The 19,802-nt window shown below is 57.8% G+C and overlaps 1 protein-coding gene across 1 annotated transcript in view; it reads right to left on the reverse strand.

Annotated features, from left to right (window-relative positions):
• Window positions 1-2,652: 2,652 nt before the first annotated feature.
• The window catches only part of NUDCD3 (NudC domain containing 3), a 61,461-nt gene continuing 44,311 nt past the window's right edge, over window positions 2,653-19,802 (reverse strand). The window contains exons 4-6 of the mRNA XM_045793551.2: window positions 13,543-13,686; window positions 6,194-6,382; window positions 2,653-4,223 (exon numbers count right to left, since the gene is read on the reverse strand). Coding sequence (XP_045649507.1) covers window positions 4,113-4,223; window positions 6,194-6,382; window positions 13,543-13,686 — 444 coding nt within the window. The 3' untranslated portion in view covers window positions 2,653-4,112. The remainder of the gene's footprint in view (window positions 4,224-6,193; window positions 6,383-13,542; window positions 13,687-19,802) is intronic.

Below are 19,802 nucleotides of genomic sequence, written 5' to 3' on the forward strand. Positions count from 1 at the left end.
GGACCTCTCCATCCCCTTGTCCCAGCCCTGGGGTGCACAGGGCACTGGGGGCTCCACATGGCCTGCTGAATCGATCCCCAGTCCCATCACCAGCCCAGGTCACCCGGGTTCTGGTGACTGAGCCGCTTACCTCAACTGTAAACACGGGGTGCGCAGTCTCGTGACTGGCATCAGGGGCATCGACAATCCCCGCTGCGGCCAAGGAGGTACCCAGGATGCCCTTCGCGAGCTCTGATGTGTCCGGAGCTCCAAAACCACCGCCTGCCTCCCCTTAACCGAGGGGGCTGACACACCCGTCTAGCGACAGAAGCAGGGATGCACCCACATGGCCCGTGGGGCAGTCCGGAGCTAGCCAGGTGTCCCCGACGGTGCCCACGTCCCAAGGGAGTCTTCACGGCAGCTGCCCCAGAGGGTGGAGTCAGGGGCCCCAGGAGGCAGGGCTGAGTCCCACCACTTTCCCCACTAGAGGTGGTCTCCAGCAGCATGCCTTCAAACCCTACATCTGATGCCTTAGCCGGACGGTGGTCTGGACACAGGCGTCCAAGCGCCTGGGGGGTTTAAGCGGAGAGGTGTCTGGAGCGCCGTCTGGGTGAGCGAGGAGCCCACGGAGCTGTGTGGCAGGATGTGGGACCTCTCCCCTGGCCCTGTGGCTGCTTTCACAGGGGGCCTCAGGACGGTTCGCTCCTCCACGTCCCGGCCTCCTCTTCCCTGGGCAGCTCCACCAGCATCTCAAGCTGCAGCCTAGGGTCTCCTGTTCCGGGGCCCCTCTGTGGCCTGCTCAGCCCTGACAGCAGACAGATGGTCAGTAGGGCCGCGGCACCTTCCCCCCCTCACGCCCGGGCTCCTGTTCCACGGCCCCTTCCTGGTGCCCGTGAACCCAAATCCTCTGCAGGCCAGGCACACATTGGAGGGCTCCTTACTGCCCTGCTGCGGCCCACCAGGGGACACTCCTCGGGCCACGGGATGGTCCTGACCCCAGGCCCTGCAAGGTTACCACCTAGGCAGCTTCCCAACCACCCTGCCCTGCAAGGGGTGGGCTCGCGTGCCCTGCGGGAGGAACCTCCCCCAAACCTCCAGCCACTCCATCGCTATACCCACACCAGGACCCCTCCTTGGGAAGGGACGTCTGGGCTGTTGGGGTTCAGTTGGCAAATGACACCGGAAGCCCACCCCCCCGCCTGCAGAGCGTCTGCCAGTGCCAGGCCTGTGCCACATGGATGGCAGAAGCAGGGGAGCCCCACTGGGGCTGGAGGCAGGAGCCAGTGGGCACCACAGGGCATGGGGCAGGAGAAGGGTCCAGCTCAAGCCGCAGGGGCATCACTTCCTCTGTGGCCCTCATACAGTGTTTGGATCAAAATGTCCCCAAGGGTCCATTGGACTCTGGCAAAAATGCGTGGGAAGCAGCAGGATAGAGGAAGCAGGAGGCCTGGCCTGGTTTCCTTCTCCAAGGAAGACGGCCTCGGGCCAGCCCAGCGGGACACCACCAACCCAGGACAGCCATGCCAGGCTGCTGGGCTTGCTGTCCACAGCCAGGGCGTGACCCTGTCCCACGTCGTAGAGGACCCAGACTCTCCCAGCATCAGCTACAGTGTCCACGAATCCGGTCGTGTCCCCCAACACCATCCAGGCAGGCAGCAGGAGCCCAACCCCTCAGAGCAGGTGACAGGCAAGGGCTGTCACCGTCTGCAGCGGGGACGAGACGAGGCGGCACCCAGCTCGGTGCTCAGTGTTAGAAGGCAGGGCAGGGCAGCTCTAGGGCCCCGCACTCAAGAGGACCTCTGAAAGCAGGCCAGTCGTGAAGAATCACAGCAAGTGAGACCACCACCAGGCTCGAGCAGACAGCTCAGTGGGGGGGCAGAGCCTGAAATGACAGAATATTACCCCCCCACCCCTACCCTAAGCAGAGACAGGCACCAGCGGGAAGCCCTGCCGTCCCAATCACGTCCACCTGAGCGCCAGCCTGCTATGGAGCAGAGCCAGGTTGGGTGGCCTTGGGCCTGTCCCCAGACGGGCAGGCCTGGGCACACACGTCTGCATGGTAGCTGCCGTCTCCCAGAGGCATTTCCATACACAACACGGAGACTGTTCTCCCTCCCACACGCTTCAGGGCAAACTGTTAGAGATGGGGCCTCTGGTCCCCGGCAGGTTATCTCTGGTCCTGGACATCTGTGTGCGAATGCCACCATGCACCCTCCATTCATTCAAAAAGCACCACCAGGCCCTCCCTACTGAGCACGGTCCCCGGGGACGGGGGTGCGGCAGACCCACTGTGCCTGGGAGGGTGCAGGCAGAGGCAGGAGCCCAGCACGGCGGGGCCAGCGCCGCTGCACAGGGTGCAAGGGGGTCCTCTGGCAGAAGCTTCGGGATCCTGTGCTCACCTTGGGTTTTCAGGACCTGCTGGAAACCCACGTCAGCTCTGCAGCCACAATCTTTTCCTCTTGATCAAAAGCTCTGATCTTCTGAAAACCACAGGTTAGAGACAGGCGTAATTCAAAACACATGAGAATCTCCCACTCTGGGGTTTGCTTTGTACGTGAGCCAGGGACCTTGTGGCCTGAGTTCTGGAAACATTCGCGTGCACGCGTGCGTGCGCGCACGCACACACACACACACACACGTCTCCGCAGCAAATGACACACACAGATGCCAAAGTGCTTAAATACAGGTTTATTGCAAACCGACACTGGAGAGGGACTTCGCAGGCGGGCACCCTGCTCTCCGCGGACCTTGGCTGACAGAGCTCAGTGGCCAATCTGCGGCGGCCGCGTCTAGAGAGAGAAAACACGCAGGCTGCACCGGCTCCAGGGCCCAGGCCGGCAGCGAGGGGCAGAGGACGCCCGTGAGGACAGCCCGCCATCAGCCATGTGGACCAGCGCCTCGGCCCGGCCCGCCACTCCCAGACGCTGGTGAGCCACTGTCACAGCAGGCGGGGCGAGCAGAAACGCAACACTGAAAATAATGTCGGGCAGAGGACGACAATGGACCAGAGTCCACAGCTCCCCAGTCTCTCAAGTAGCTGGGGTGCAGGAGCACGCCCCACCTTGTCACACCAGAAGACCCTCACGGCGTGGCCCACGGGCCCAAGACCATTAAGAACAGTTCTCACACGAGACGCTGGCGACGTAGGACAGGCGTGCACATCCTGGGGGCCCCAAAGATGGGTCTCAGCAGCTCCATGACCAGCCTCAGTGCCAGCTACAGGGGACAGAGCTCTGCGCCCCCTTGGCGATACCCCCATACCAGCCACCTGGTGTCTGCATCTCCCTTGACGGCACCAGAGCCTCCTGATGCTTCCCAGGGACTGGGTAGGAAATATTCAGGAAGCCCCCCCAATTCTGGCCTCCGCGAGCCACAATCTGCCCCCACATGACTGACGAGCCAGCTCCCACCTACTCAGGTGAAGGGGGCAGATTCCGGAGCGACCATCACCCAGAAAGGAATCCTTCTCAGCCCCAAGGGCAGAGCCACGAGGGGAGGTCCCAGGAGACCTGCCAGCAGACAGCCCGACAGGCAGCGCAAGTCCTGGGTGCGGCTCAGTCCCTGGCGGGCAGAGCAGAGACAGGGGGAGGGGCTGCCGCGCTCTGGTCTCTTGAGGGCACCTGGTCGGCTCTTTGACAAGAACCGGGTCCCACGAGAAAACTTCGAGGACAGTTCCTGCTGCGCCTGTGGCCACTCGGGACTGTGTCCCCACATCCAGAAGCGGTGACCCGGACCCCACTTTCTGCTGCTCCTTGACGGGGATGAGCAGGCAGTGGACGCATACAAACGCCAAGCGAGACCACACGCACATGTGCGCAGGGAGAGGTCAAGGCTAGGGATCCCCCCACCCCCCCGCACGTCAGCAGCTGGCCCAGCACCCACTCCCCGCCCCCAGCACGAGGAAAGCAAGCAGAGCGTGCGCACGGCAGCAAGAGGGGAGCGGGTGGCCGGCGTCCCGCTCACCCCGCGCAGCTCCCAACAGTCTGGAGATGCAGGGCCGGGCGCCGCGGGTTCGCCCTTGAGAGAAAGGATGGCAAGGGCAAACCCGCCAGCAAGTCCCTGGCAGGAGGGAGCCGGAGGCACAGCCTGCCACCCCGCCTCCCAGCCGGCGGGCACTTCCTTTCCTCCGCGCATTAAAACTGCACAGCCCCCGGGGAGATGTTGAACATGGCCGGGTCGAATCGCTGGCCTCGGAAGGGGGAGCCTTCAGCATCCCACCCCTTCTTCAGCATCTCATGGACTTTCTACAAACAGAAAACAGACACAGAGGTTAACGCACGGCCCAGAGCAGGACTCGCTCTCCTCCTCCACACGAGGACCTGCTGCCCCTCTCCCCCGGGGCCCCTCTCCCCCACCGTGAAGCCCAGCGGTGCAGCTGCGAGCGCGGCAAGACGCGCCAGGGTTAACGCATCACGGCCGACCTGGTGCGCAAGACCGCGCTGAGGGCCTGAAAACCAACGCCAGCCAACACAGGCCCCCCATCCACCCTTCCTCTCCCAACTCCTGCCGCCCCTTTTCCAAGAGCCCTCCCCGCCAGCCACTCTCTGGACAGGAGTCCCATGTGAGCCCTGACCGCAAGCAAGGGGTGTGCACCGGGGTGTCCAGGGCCGTCCAACTCCTCCTCCCCACACGGGCCCTGCCCCTAGGAAGCCACCAGCCAGTCCTGCTGATCCCCTGGCCCCACATTTCCTACTTCTCCCAGGGACCTGCTTCCCTCCAGTTCAAGCGGCCACAGCCCTGTGACCCTAACACCTCTGAGCTTCCCCAGATCGGGCTCCCCCAGCACCAGCTCCCGGCACAGTCCTCCTGCCTTCACGCTCCTGTGGTCCGAACCCACTCCCCACACGGTGCTTCCCTCACAGCCGTGTGCGAGGACAGTCCACATTTGCATGCACGCCTCCCCAAATCCCTGCCGAGCCCGAAGGAGTCCTGGACAGCAGTGCTGGTGCACCCGGGCGAGGGGCACCCAGCCCCCCCGGCTCCTGCGTGTCTATTCAAAGTGCCCAGAAAGCACCGCTTGGCCCAGCACTCATGTCCCCCAGGGCCACACGCTGCCCCCCAGCACATGGCAAGTCCTTCCAGAGTCCCTTTCCGACTCAAGGCACAGAGGCCTGTCCATTAGACTGCAGCATCTTTAAAGCTCTTCTCTGGATACGTCCCCATCAGCTGTCTGTCCCTGGGCCTGTCGGTGCGGGTCTTCTGCTCCCCATGTGGGCCTGGATGCCTGGCCACTTCCAGGCAGCGGCGCTCGAGCCCTTCCGTGGGGCCCAAGCTCACACCCTTTCTTCTGGTGCCCACGGGCAGCTGTCCCATAATGGACCGAGGCAGCTACCCAATACCCACAAAGGTGAGGCCTCCGTCCGCAAACTCAGCTGCGACAGCCGAAGACACAGGCCACCTCGGCCCCTCCAGCCCTATAGGCCCAGGTGGTCAGGGAGCCCAACCGAGGGACACTTCGGAGACTTGGGGCAGGAGGACAGACGCAGGAACCAAGTCGGGATTCAGGTTCCGGCCCTGCTGCCCGAGCCACCAGGCCGCCTCGACCACGAGCTGGCGCCAGCACCCGACGCTCCTCTCAGGGGCGCTGGTGGAGCCCATGACCCAGCCAGCCCTGCCCAACAGCTGTACGGTCAGCGCTCCCTGAGCGACCCTCGCAGGAGCAAGGCTGTCTGCATGGGGCGTGTGAGGAAAGGGCAGCGGGAGGGACACTGGGGTGACCAGTGAGGACACCCCGGAATCCCGAATGGCACCGGGGGGCTCCTGTGTCGACACAAATGGAACAAACAACAAAGCCCCCCCCTGCGAGGCTCGACCTGGCCGGTGTCCATCACACTGGGGAACCAAAATGAACGTGAGAAAGTGACCCTCTCTCCCCTCAACAGCCACTCTTGGGAACACTGAGCACAAGGAAGAATGAACACACCTGGCGAATCCACATTCCTGGCCCCAGCACGTGCTGCGCGGTGCGGACACCCTCTGCCCACGTGGACCCCTCCTGCCCCCTCCACGCTGGCCACCCGACTTCTCCGGCCTCTGACGTTCCGAAGTGACTCGGAAGGAGAGGGCTGTCTGGGCACAAACCCCCCATACACCCTCCCCCCCAGAGGGCTGGGATCACAGGCGACGTCCCAGATGGTGACAGGGGACAAGGCCAGGGTCACCCAGGAGGACCGCATAGCGTCCCCCACTGCCCCCGCCCAGCACACCCTCTCACCAGCTCGTGGCTCTGCGGCTTGCCCTGCAGCTTCTGGTGGTAGTCAAAGGTGAGCCTGTCCAGCACGGCGTGCTCCTCCTCGTCCACCGTGGCCATGGAGCGCTCCTTGTTGATCTTGTCGATGTCGATGTGCTCCTCGCCCTCCAGGACGGCGCTCCACCAGTACTCGCCCACCTTGTTCAGGCTCACCTGGGACATGCAGGCAGATAGCGCTCCGTGTGGGGGCAGCTCTCGTTCCCCCCCCCGGTTCTCTCAGGGGCCGAGGACCCGCGTGCATGAGCACCCCACACCTGCTCAGCGGCCGGGACCCCAGCCCGGCCCCCACCCCATCCTCCCTGCACCGCCGGGGATAGGGAGCCTCTGTCCCCATGCTTCTGCCCGACCCAGCCACCTCACCCACTACACACCTGAGGACCTCCCTTTGCCTCCAGCATGGCCCCCGGGGGTCAGGACAGCACACGGGCGGGGCCCCTGTGGCCCAACTCCTTGTGGCCAGTGGCAGAGCTCCTCAGGGGCCAAGAAAGGACAGGTGGGCGGCCCACTGTCCCTCACACTGTCCACTTAAGTGTCCAAAGGCACGAAACCCCCAGTCCCGCCCTGAAGGCCAGGAGGCAGGGCAGACAGGACAGGCCTGCAGCTGGAGCAACTCTCAGTCAGACCAGCCACCCGAGGAGAGGGTTCCTGGCCAGAGGGCAACCGTGACACCACCAACCCGGAAATGGCTCCCACAAGTGACATCTGTGAGGACACCACATGCCTGAGCCCGCCCCCACCGGGGGTCTGGCCCTGGCCACCACAGCCGGGCTCCATCCTGGTCCCAGAGAAGGACTCGGGGTGTTGGCATGGATACAGGGCAGGCTGCACGGTGAGAGGTGACCGGGTGACAGCATGACATCAACATCTGCAGGACAAAAATAAGCCTCCCCCCGGCCAACTATCCCCGTAGGTGCGGGGCGTGAAGACAGGAGGGCTGAGACCGCGGGCTCGGAGAGGATGGATTTCTCCCTCCCAACACCATGGTTGATGTTTGGGTTGGATTCGGTTTCCAGGCACTCCGCTCAGCAGCTTCTCACGGATTTTGCTCCCCAGTTTGTGTGCAGGGACCTGACCCGGCCCTCCGAGACCCCAACGTTGAGAACGCGGCCCACCTTCGCCTAGGTGTAAATCTATGTTCTACTGCAACGAAAGCCTTCCAAGGGGGAGGGCATTCCCGGGCCCGTTACTCCTGGAGAGTGCTCCGAGGCACTTACAGGCCGCTCTGCCTCTGGGGGACAGGAACCCTTCCGGCTCTTTGCACCTGTAACCCCCCGTCATCACCCCTGACGGGAGCTCAGCACACACACAGGAGTCAGCGCCTTACACAATTGTGCAGGGCTAAAGGCAGAGCCACTCTGGGGCCATCAGCCCCCTCTCGCCACAAGGGCACGGACAGGGACAGCCCCACACCGCCAGGGGCCCTCCCGTGTGAAATGCCAACCACACACAGGTCTCTGGGCAGGACGGGCTGACCCTGCAAACAAGGAGCTACTGGGCCTTGCTGCCTGCACGGGCCCTTTGCCAACCCAACAAAGATCAAAATCAGCCAAACATCACCTTTAAAAACACTGCGTTTTGAAGTTAAACTCACGTAACACACAGTCGATCGTTCTAAAGTGAACAATTCAGTGCGTTTGGCGCACTCGGTGTTGGGCAACCACCACCTGGTTCTGAACACTGTCCTCACCCCAAAAGGAGCCCCGTGCCCACGAGTAGCCCCTCCCCACTGTGTCGTTCTGCTTCACCATCCCCCACTAAGCATACTAGGTATCCTTCTGTGCCCCCGCTTCTTGCACGCTGCATGTTGTCCCCATGGTACGTCCACGCTGCAGTGGCCCAAACAAGAGGGGTGGGGGAGATGTCCCCCGAACGGCGCTCAGGGACCCGGGTCTCAGGGAGTGGGATGGTTTCACATCTGGTTCTGATTTTTCACTTTCACACTTTGTTACTTCCTTAAAAACCAGGTTTGCAGAGACGTAGTTTTGCACTTAATAAAATTCGGCCATCTGAGGGTACGTCCGGAGTCCCGACACACGTGCAGCCACACTGCCCAGCAGCCACGGTCGCAGGAGGGAAGTGGCACGCTGCTGTGCCTCTAGTTCCGTGACCGAAGACGTCGGCCGTCCTCCTATGTGCTCACTTACCATCTTGTTTTTCTGAACATTTCATTTGAAATAACTTCAAACATACCTATGTGTCTTTGTCTTAGGCTCCCCCAGCAACATGCTACCCCTGCTCCGTCACTGCATGTGCGTTAAGGACACGCATAACACGTGGTAAGTTACACCATCTTTCTCTGAACCACCCGATACTGCCTCCTCCCCGGGGACAGGGACGTTCTTTTCTTTAGGAGAACTTTCCCTCCTGCACAGGATCCAGGCTGGGGTTCCAAATGCACCTTAGCACTGCTGTCCCTGCTCATCTGGAAGATTCCACAGCCTTGTATTTAAAGACCGTTCTGCATTTGAGGTTTGTCTCGTGCTTCCTCCTGATTAACGCCAGCAAGGCGCCCCCAACGGCCTACCGCACAGGTGATGCCACACCCCGCCCAGCGTGTCACATCCACTGGGCCTTCCTCCCTGAGCCCATCTTCCCCACGATGGCGGCAGGGCCCTCCTCCTCCACGGTGGAGCCGTTTACCCCCCTGTCAGCACCCACTCCCGGGTGCCCGGCATCTCGGCGGCTCCCACTCACTCCCATCCCTAATAACGCAGGTGTTGAGAGTATCCTCACTAATCCGCGCCCCTCCTTACCCGGCCTCCCTCCAAGATCCTCATGTCGACCTGGTCCCAGGCCTCGAATCAGTTTCCCGAAATGTCCTCACAGAAACTTCAAACCCCGTGTGAATGAGCTCCGCACCCCCACAACCTGTGCGATGACTCAGCAGCCTCGGCCTCCCCCTCCTCCCTTCGTGGCAGAACCACGTCCAAGCAGGGCAGCCACGTGCGTGCCTGGCGAGGACGGCAGCTCCCGGCAGCGGGGGCCAGGGAGACACCCGTGAGAGCCATGGACGGTGCTTCCAGGGAGGTGCCCTGCCATGAGGGCAGACGACGGGAACCTGCTCCCCACAGGCACCTCCGTAAGGAGGACGTGGCTCCGCACCCAACCACCAACCTTTGAGCCTGCCAGGCGCCGCTCCACGATGGGCAATCTCCTGGTGTTTCGTGCTGTCAACGAGCTTTTTAAGCTCACAGATTAGAGCACTGCATGAGCCAGAAAGAACAGGGCCGGGGTGCGGTGTTGGGGGGGACAGGCGCTGGAAGCACCGGCCGTGTGGAGCGTCGTCTGGAGGAATGACCCTGCGTCCCCTGGAAGCAGTTTGCTAGTCGTGCCCAGCACCTTCCTGCCACCCCCCGGAGCTGGAGCTCCTCCCTGCCGGGACTCAGGAACTGCCTGGGGACGGCGCCACAGTGCTGACCGTCCCGAGAACTGCCCAGGGTCCTGGGAGACAGGAGCGCCGAGGGCCTGCAATCCATTCCGTGGACTGGTTTCCAGGATTCTGGTGCTCGCCAAAACGCTGAGGTTACTGAGCCCATACCTGGGGCAGAAGATGCGCTCTCTGTGACTCTGTGGTCGCCAGCGAGGAGACAGCAGGAGAGCACTTCGTGAGAAACGCGCATCCTCACCAGGACACCGAGAGGAACAGAGGAAGGAGTGCGGGCGGGCCAGCCAAGGTAAGTCAGGAGCGGCAAGCCCAGGCTGGCGGCCACACGGGGACCTGGTGACCCCACAGACACACGGTGCAGGAGAGCGTCCCCTGGCAGACGGCCAAGGACGACCGGGAGCCTGCAGCTCCGCCGAGAACCGAACTTGAGGAAATGATCTAAGTAAGTCATCTGAGGATGCGGGGGCACAGCCCACACGCACACTCCTGGTGCGCGGCAGACACATGCTCGGCGAGTGCGACGGCCAGGCAGGGACCAGCCCGGGAACAGCCTGTCCCCCGCTGACCGGCCCCGCCTGGGGTGCAGCCTCCGCCACCCGCAGCTCCGAGCCCCCACCCCGGCACAGGGGGCGTCTGCACCGCTTGGGGGGGGGTGGGGAAACAAGGACAGGGCGCGGCTGCACTTCTGGGACAGCACGGCACGGGGGAGGCGCTGACTTCACGTCTCTTAGCCGAGGAAGGAGCCCAACTGAGAGGCAAGAAGCCTCGTTTAACATTCTCAAGTGTGGGAGGGAGGGAGGCAAGAGCTGTCATCCGGTTTTAGCTGCCACCCCTGCCTGCTCTGAAAGCCTGCAAGGCGTGTCTCATGCGCATCCACTCAGGCGACCAGGGTGGCTGGGAAGCTGGTGGCGACGCCCGCTGGGAGGTCAGAGGCACGGACCAAGGACTCTGGTGAGGCACCAGGCAGCTCTGGGGTCACGCCTGGTGGTCCAGGAGGCCCTCACAGCAGTCTTGACACTCGGGACCCGTGTTGGTACCCAGGGGCAGCCAGGGGCCTTGACTCTCTCCGTCTGGAGGCCGGAAGTCAACGTCGAGGTGTAGCAGGGCTGGGCTCCCTCCAGAGGTCTCTGGGGACAGGCCGTGGCTGCGTCTCCCCAGCGTCTGCCTGTCTTCCCGTCACTCCTCCTGTCTGTGTGTCCTCCTCTGTCTCTAACCTCCCTCTTGTTCTCTCGTAAGGTCCTATTCGCAAGTGCCAGGCTCTGGCGAGGACACTGGAACCCTTTCCAAACCCCTGCAGCCCTTGGGACAGGGGCCTTTGACCGATTTCCTCAGTTGCCCAGCACAGGACCTGGCCCTGAACCATCAGCAACCTACAGACGTCTGGGGACGGACCAACCAAGGCTCTCAGCCTCATCCTAAGAGTCTGGAATGGAGTTGCTGTGTGGCCGATGGGACTACCGAAGCCAGGCAGTGCTGAGTGGAGCTGAGGCACACGGCAGGTGCGGCCGGTGCGGCAGCTCCACCGCCCGCCTCCAAGGCACGAGGGACTGGTGCTTGCTCCCCGTGGCAAATGCAACAAGGGTCTTCGTGTGTCAGAGCAACACGCTTGCTCAGCTACGATATCATCTCCAATATACGACCCCAAACGTACCCAGCAAATGAACCACGAAGCCCAGAATACGGCCTGTGTTCGGGAGGGGAGGCAGGGAGAGGGCAGGCCAGCTGTGCCAGGGCTGTGCCGACGGGCACACTCGGGGGAGGATGTGCAAGTGGAGAGGCCCTTCCACACGCAGCACCAGCTGCTGACGGGCAAGACTCCCCGAGAACTGCAGGCAGGAACCCGTCCAGCAGCCATGCACCCGAGGGCTCCCACAAAGACCCTGCTGGCAGGGGCTCAGCGGGGAAAACTCCCAGAAGCCATCTTCACGGGCAGCACCAACCGCACCTCCGCCTGCGAGCGGCTCTGCGTGGCTGAACTCCCCGAGCGGCAGGTGCCTGGCGAAAGCAAACTAGAAAAGTCAAAGGCAGCAGGACACAGCGCGGGCAGATGGGAGGAAGGCCCCCCCTGGCTGCGCACACACTCCTCCCCACCCCCTCCAGAGCACCCCGCAGCTGGAAAGCAGAGAGGGAGGGAACAGGCGGGCTCTGGGGCAGGGGTCAGGCTCCACCTCGAGCGAGTCACGTCCCCATGCAGCCTCCGCATCCCCGTCTGTAAAATTAGCTTCTGGAGAGTTAAATCGGCCCAAGCGTGCTCAGACATGGCAGCCGGGATGACAAGGACCTAACGGTCTGCCACGAGCCACAGCTGTGTTCAGGTCTCGCACACAAACACACAAAAAGGCAACATGGCCACGAGGAAGTCAAAGTCACCTCTACCAACCAAAGCCCCTCCAAGACGAGCTACCAGATCACCAGAGCCACGTTTCCACGACAGTAATGGAAAGTATGGGTGATAACCCTGACGGACGCCAGGCAGCGGCTGGGAGCCCTCAGAGCACCAGTGAGCTCTCGGCCGGCCCGTCCAGGCAGGGACGCGGGTTCACACATCCTGGAGGTGGCATCAAGGCACACTGCGTGCTGATGGCTTTCCAGATGTGCTCCTCATGGGAGCAAAGCGACGACGTGCCCTTGGGACTCCCTCTGGGGCGCTGCTTGGGAGCCACTACCACCCCCACTGTCCACAGGCAGCAGCACCCCGGATCTCAGATCTCATAGCCCCACCGGCACAGGATGAGCTGCCAGCTGCTGGGAGGCTGGGGGTGGAGAGGAGACCCTGACTCTACCTCCCACAACCCTGTGCAGCACAAATAAGGCCATGACCATGAAGGCATTTTGCAAATTGGAGGAACCTGTGATACGACCGGCCAATGGGCCGGAGCATGGGGAATGGTTCAGGTGTACTGGGAGACAGGGAGGCAGGGCATGATGGGAAGAGGCGCTGAGCCCCAGGATGACAACTGTCACACTCCCACGGAGAGAACCAGGAACCTCGGAAGGGCAGGGAGATGCAAAGCAAGGTTTAGAACAAGAGCGGGGTGGACTTGGCCTGTGCCCCGCGACCTGGTGTCTTCATCACACAGGGGGCCCCATGAGTGCTCCCCAGCACCCCCGCACGACAGACCCGTCTTGCGCCACAGCCCTCCGGTCAGCACAGACCGGCTGGCCCAATGGTCCCCATCCCGCGAACATGAAACTGAAAGAAACATTTTTCCTTCCTTCCTTCCGGGCACATGTGAAGAATGGGTCTGCGTAAAATCCTGAGGTTTTGTCCAGAGACCTGGTCTGTTCCTGCTGACCTGCACCCTCTCACCAGACCCTGGTCGGGCACCCTCTGCCAGAGGAGGCCTCCCTGGGCACTGCCCCCTGCCCAGGCACGAGGCCCAGAGGAGGGGGATGGAGCCACTGAAGACGCTAGGAACGGTAGCACTGCAGCACTTTGCTCGGCTTCTGCAGCCCCATGGAGCCCAACCAGCTGAGATCCCCTCTGTCAAATAAGCCGGTCTGTTTGAATCTGTTAACTCTGCATCCTCCAGCAGGACATCCGTGAAACTCAACCTGCCTTTCAATTTTCCACTCATTTGGTTCTGCCTCAGATGTAGCCAGGACGCTGGCGAGTGGAAGCCTCTGGGACTGAGAGGAACATCCCTGCAAGCACAGCTGCGCTCTGCGGATGACCCCGCAGGAGCTCCTCTGTGGTCACCACATGCGGTCACCATGTGGGCATAAGGACAGAGGACCATGAGTTTCATGTTGGTATTCGCTCCGCTTCAGAGAACCAACTGGTGGGACCCCAAGGAGCCAAGGCCAGCAAAGGTGCCCCCTGAGCTGTGCCCAAGACAGCAGGAATCCACGCCCCCGCGGCTAGAGGATAAGCCTCACGGCGGGTGTCACCCCCACCCCCTCCCGGAGCTCCGACTCCCACACTCACCAGGACGCACTTGCCAGGCTCCAGGCTCCAGAGAGAGCTCTCAGTGTTGACCTTGTGGGTGAACTTCCCTTCCATGAGGACATGCTCGCCATCCTCCTCCAGCACAGCCACCCGGATGGAGCTGCTGCTCAGGGCCACCGAGACCTGGAACCGAGCAGAAGGGAGTCACTCTCTGCTGGGAAGGGGGCGCCCAGCACGCTCCCAAGCAGGACCTGGCCGCAGACCACAGGAGAGCAAGATGCAAGGCCAGCCTGGGGGTCTGCAGACATTCTGGACGAAGAGAATCCTACCGACCCAGTGACACTGGAGGCAGCCCGCGCACCGCCGTCTCCTTCAAGTAAACGTACTGGAAGTTCTGTTTCAATGTGCGTAATGATGACGCAGGGAAAACTGCTCGTTTTCCACGGAAATCCCTTTTCCACTAGGGGAGACCAATGCCCATGGCAGAAGGCAAGCATGGCCGGCGCAGGTGGGGGTGTACCTCCCAGCCCCATCCTGCTGTTGGGCCTCGTCAGCAGCACAGTTCCAGAGGATGCCCAAAAGGGCCGAGCCCCCACACCCCCCACGCTCTGCCTCCATCCATGAGCCGTTGTGCCTTCACCGGGAACAGTAAGGCCGGCTCCTCTGTTCCTGAGAAACCCAGCCTCTCAGCTCACCATCCTCTCCCTGGGGACTCTTGTCCTGGACAGTCTCTCCCCCCTCCCCACTCTCCTGCACCTGTCTCCACAACCACAGTGGGACCTGCTGGGACCCTGGCCTGCAGCGTCCAAAGCTTCTGAACCCCTGGAGGTTCATCAGATCAGTAACTGGAAGAGGAAAGCACACAGAAGTCCTGTCTCTATTCCATTTCAATTCTTCAACTCTAAAATGTGTGTCTATACTGCAAAATCTTTTTATGACCACATCTGCATAATGCGTGCATTAAATGAACAGACACAGGAGGGGAGAACTCAGGCCGAAGGGTGGGGCTCCATCTGCTTTTGTTTGGAGACGACCCTCCCACGTGGCTTGGTAAGTGCTCATTAAACACTCATAAAGCATTGAACAGAAACTCTCAAAGTCGGAGAATATTCGAGCTCAGCTCCTATAACCTAATTGTATTGTAAATCCCTTCAAGCTAAAGATGGGCAGAGGAAGGGGTGCTGTTCCAGATTTCCCACCATCAGGCGGCTCTCAGGCAAGAGGGGAAGAATTCCGGAACTGCGCCAGGAGCAGGGGGATGGGGACAAAAGCGCTGCTACAGAGCAGAGTGACCCACGGCCCACACTGTGCCCACACGCAGGGGCTGCAGCGTCCTGTGCGCACAGCCGCCCCTGCACCCAACCTCTGGGGGTGTCCTGTTCACTCGGCCAGCTCCACAAAGACACGGGCACAACCCGGGTCTATTCAGCATCCAGTGGCCAACTCAGCAGCGGCCTTGGCATGCTTCCAGATGGGTGTCCCTGACCATGAACTTGGATGTGCAGCAGAGGCGCCCCAGGAGCAAGCTCACTTTAATAAAATCCTCCCAGCCAACTTTATATAACATGATAATTTCCAAATTTGGGCAAGCTTCTCACACTGCGAGGCCAGCACAACAGGGGATGAGCCAAAGCACCGAAGGGGACCCAGATAGGAGATGTTTCCAGTTCAAGATGTCACCCTGGGAAGGGTGATCGTGTCCCAGCCTCTGTGACCCAGAGAAACGACAGGAACAAATAAAGAGAAAAACCCCAGACAGTGTAAGGGAGGGAGGAGGAGGAGGAATCAGGAGACAAAGGAGAGGAGTGCTGGGACAGACCGTACAGAGCAGGGACGAGTGAGTGGTCTGCTGGTCTGCCTCTGGGAGCCTCAGCTGCATGGGGCTTCCGGCTGGCAGTCAGCAGGTAGGGAGGGCGGGAGCAGAGCCGCTCAGAGTCAGCCCTGGGACAGCTGTGGAAGCCCCGTCAGAAGGGACGGGACCTGCTGTGGGACAGACCGATGGGGGGCAGTGCTCCAGAGACACTGACCAGCAGTCTGGGGGAGTGTGTGGGCGGCCGGCCCCGTGTGCTGTACGTAAGGCTGGCCGGTCGACCCTCAGCTCTCAGCAGCGGAAGAGGGACAGGCCTCAGACACTCAGTACAGAGAACCAGCAACACCGTCCCCTACTCAAGGAATAGGGAAAATACGTTTTTTAATTAAAAAAAAAAAAAACAACTAACGGAATTAATAATGGCATCCTTAAACCAGCAGCATGAAAAAACAAAAACAAAGAGTACAGAGCGAATGGGAAAAAAGGCAATTCTAAAATATTTCCAGTATATATCCTCAGAGAGGTGTGAGAGGCGTGACTATGGAACCAAATGAAATATAAAAATAAAACAATCACACACATACATAACTTAGAATGAAACACACAGAACCTAAACAGAATCTGCAACAGAAAGACTGAAAAACAGTAAAAAAACATCGAAGTAGAGACAAAGACCGACCCAGGAGGTGAGGGCGGCGTGCCGGAAACCATCCCTTCGGACAAAACCCCACCGAAGAGCTGCTCAGAAGGAGTAAAACATAACACACACAAACCATGGACTTGTAACACTAAGAATTCAAAATAAGGCCCCCAAAATTCCAAAGACCAGAGAGAAAAGTTTACTCACAAAGAACCTGAATGGAAGAGATCTCTAGAAACAGTAACACCAGACATAAGACGACAGGGAGGCAATGCCTTCAATCTTCTAAGGGGAGAATTTTTTTAAAGTTAGATTTCCATACACACCCAAACCATGAGATAAGGGAAAGGAAAGTTTACAATAACTACATTTTAAGACATTCAAGAATCCTGTGTTTACAACATACCTTGAGAAAGTTCCTTGAGGCTACAGCCCAGCAAAATGAGGGAAAAAACCAAACCAGAGGAAGATCTGGGAGAAGGAAGCCAAAGGCACAAACGTCCAGTAGGAAGGTCAGTGGGGCCTGGACCTCCCGCACAGCACGGTGACCGCAGCTCAAAACACAGTAGCGGGCAAGCGGAAGCTGCTAAGAGAGGAGAACTCCAACACTCTATCACACACGCAGACACGAAACTTTATGTACGGTGACAAAGGAAACTAATCTTACCATGGTGACCACTGTGCAATACAGACGTCAAAGCTGTATGTTATACCCCCGAAGCTAATACAGTGTTCTATGTCAATTATATCTTGATAAAACAGGCAGGGGGGACGGAAGAGGAAGATGCAAAAGGGATCCAAAACACTGAATTTAACATAGAGCCGTGAAAAAACGCTCCAGGATGGACATGTACAGCAGAACTGCAACATAATTGGTCCAGGCTGGAATCAGAGATGAGAAGACTTCAGGAAAAGTGATTTCTAGACAATACACTGTGCTAGTGAGTCTGGGTGATTTGGACATGATGACGAAAGGATACTTTTTACAAATTAAAAAGAAAGCAAGAAACACCAGGAAAACAAAAAGCTACACAAGAAATTTCTGATCTGAACGTGAAAATAGTAGAGTAACACCTCCAAAAAAGCAACATGAATACTGGCAAAAATTGTCAATATGTGTTTTCCTCTGAACTCTGGAAACTAACCAAAGGTTTGCAGGAACCCAGAGAGCATTTATTCAAGAAAAACAAGCTTTATGACATGTTAGCTTACCCTAGACCCACTCTCACTCTCTAGCCCCTCGGTAATCCACATTCCCAGTATAGCCCGGCAGCCATCAGAGGACGCACAAGGGAGCTGGAGCGCCTTCAAAACTTCATTCCCAAAGAACTCTGACTACTTAACCTGTAGGATGGTTCCCTAGAAGACCCCACTTGTTATGCTGTTTTTATTTTTATTTATTTATTTTTAAAGATTTATTTATTTATTTATTTATTTGACAGAGAGACAGCCAGCGAGAGAGGGAACACAGGCAGGGGGAGTGGGAGAGGAAGAAGCAGACTCCCAGCGGAGGAGCCCGATGCGGGGCTCGATCCCAGGACCCCGGGATCACACCCTGAGGCAAAGGCAGACGCTTAACGACTGAGCCACCCAGGCGCCCCTGTTATGCTGTTTTTAAATGGACCCAGAAAAAAGCCTCTTCCCCAGGGAGTGTTTGTTAAAAACAATTAGACCAAGTATTTTAACTTCATAGCTGACTGAAATAGTGGAAAACAGCTGAGGCGAACAAAAGCAAAAGTTGTGGAATATAATATCCATGGAGGTTTTGAAAACTTGGACCCATGAATGTGCAGGCTATGCGCAGGCTTAGAAAAAATCCTTCGGTGAGGCCCTAACCTCTCACCACTGGCCGACTTTGATACTCTGCATGAATAAGTGGAGGGTAAGGGAGAATTTTCAACTGCTAGGCTACGTGTTAAAGGCAGGCCCTAACACACATACGGAGTCCCTTGGGAGAGAAATTCACCGGTTCTAGGTATTTCACAAAGTCTGTCCAATCACTTGCTGATTGCTAAGTTCACCAAGCAGAGACTTCACTGGCCACATACAATAAAGAATACAGACTTCAGAAAATCAGCTCAGGAAAGGCATCTAACAAACAAGAGCAACTACATCAAGTACCAACAGCATCAAACCATGAGGAAAAGGGAGAATCTGAGTTCCAGAGTCACCACGTTGTTATTTGAAATGCCTAATTTTCAACAAAAAATTAAAAGACTCACTAAAACAAGAAAAGATAGCCCATGGACACACGGAACAAAAGCAAACAACAACATGTGTCCCTGCGGAAGTCTAGACATGGACTTAGCAGAAATTCTATAAATCAGCTACTGTAAACATACTCAAAAAGCTGAAGAAAACCATGTGTAAATAACTAAAAGTATGAGAATAATATCTCATGAAGAATATCAATAAAGCAATACACATTACTTTTTTAAAAAACCAAATACAAATTCCGAAATGTAAAAGTAACCGGGGGAAAAAACAGAAGCAGAAAATCTACAAGAGGGTCTCAAAAGCAAATCACAGCAGTTAGAAGAATCAGAAAATCTGAAGACGGGACAAACGAGATTACTGTGAGAAACAGAAAGAATGAACAGAGCCTCAGAGACCTGAGGGACACCACTAAGCACACCACAACGTGCACAACGGAGCCACAGATGGAGAGGAAAGAGAAAGAGGGTAGAGAGAATATATGAAAGAAATGACAGAAAACACACACTCACGAAGCTCAACGAATGCCACGTAGGATAAATTCAAAGAGATCAAGACCTAGATGCAACAAAATCAAACTGTCAAAAAAGCCAAAGCCAAAGAATCTTGAAAGTAGGATGAAAAGCAACTTCTCACACAGGAGGGCTCCTCAACGGGAATAACAGCGGATTTGAGGAATAACCACTGATTTGTCAGGAGAAACCATGCAGACTAGGACACCTGCGGGTTCAGCCGGTGAAGCGTCTGCCTTCAGCTCAGGTCATGATCCCAGGGTCCCGGGATGGAGCCCTACATTGGGCTCCCTGCTCGGCTGGGAGCCTGCTTCTCCCTCTCCATGTCCCCCCACCCCCCGCACTGCTCCCCATTCATGCACACGTGCTCGCGCGCCCTCTCCCTCTCTAATAAATAAATAAATAAAATCTTAAAAAAAAAAAAAGAAACCAACCACGCAAGCTAGAAAGCAGTGGGAGGGAGTATTCAAAGGGTGAAGGGAAGGGGTGTCAACAAAGAAGTCTTTATCAGGCAACACTATCCTTAAAAGATGAAGGAAAAATTAAGACATTCACAGATTTAAAAAACAAACAAACAAAAAAGCAAACAAAAACCAACAAAACCCTGAGAGAATTCATCCCTAATAGGCCTATCTTTTCTTACACAAATCCTGCAAGAAACCAGAGAGAGTTCTTCAGGTTGAAATGAAAGAATACTAGATAGTAACTTGAATCCACGTGAAGAAATAGAGAGTGCCTGTAAAGATAAATATAAAAGACTGTGTAAGTGTACCTTTTGTCGACTCTCTTTCTCTCCTATTTAATTTATAACAACTGCACCAGAAAGGAGCAGAGAACAGAAGTTATCATATAAAAGCCAATTCCGGGTACACATTAAAATTAAGTCGTATTGACCTGAAATAGATTGTAATCCCTGGGTGGCTCAATCGGTTAAGCGCCCGACTCTTGATTTCGGCTCACATCATGATCTCAGGGTCATGGGATCAAGCCCCACTTGGGCTCCACACTCAGCAGGGATTCTGCTTGAGATTCTATCTCCCCCTCCGCCCATCCCTGGCATGCTCTCTCTCTCTCTCACTTGAAAAAAAATCTTAAATAATAATAAAATAAAAAATAAAATACT

The sequence above is a fragment of the Ursus americanus genome, chromosome 3 (genome assembly GCF_024610735.1).
Source record: "Ursus americanus isolate L20-20 chromosome 3, mUrsAme1.1.p, whole genome shotgun sequence".
NCBI classification, from domain to species: Eukaryota; Metazoa; Chordata; class Mammalia; order Carnivora; family Ursidae; genus Ursus; species Ursus americanus.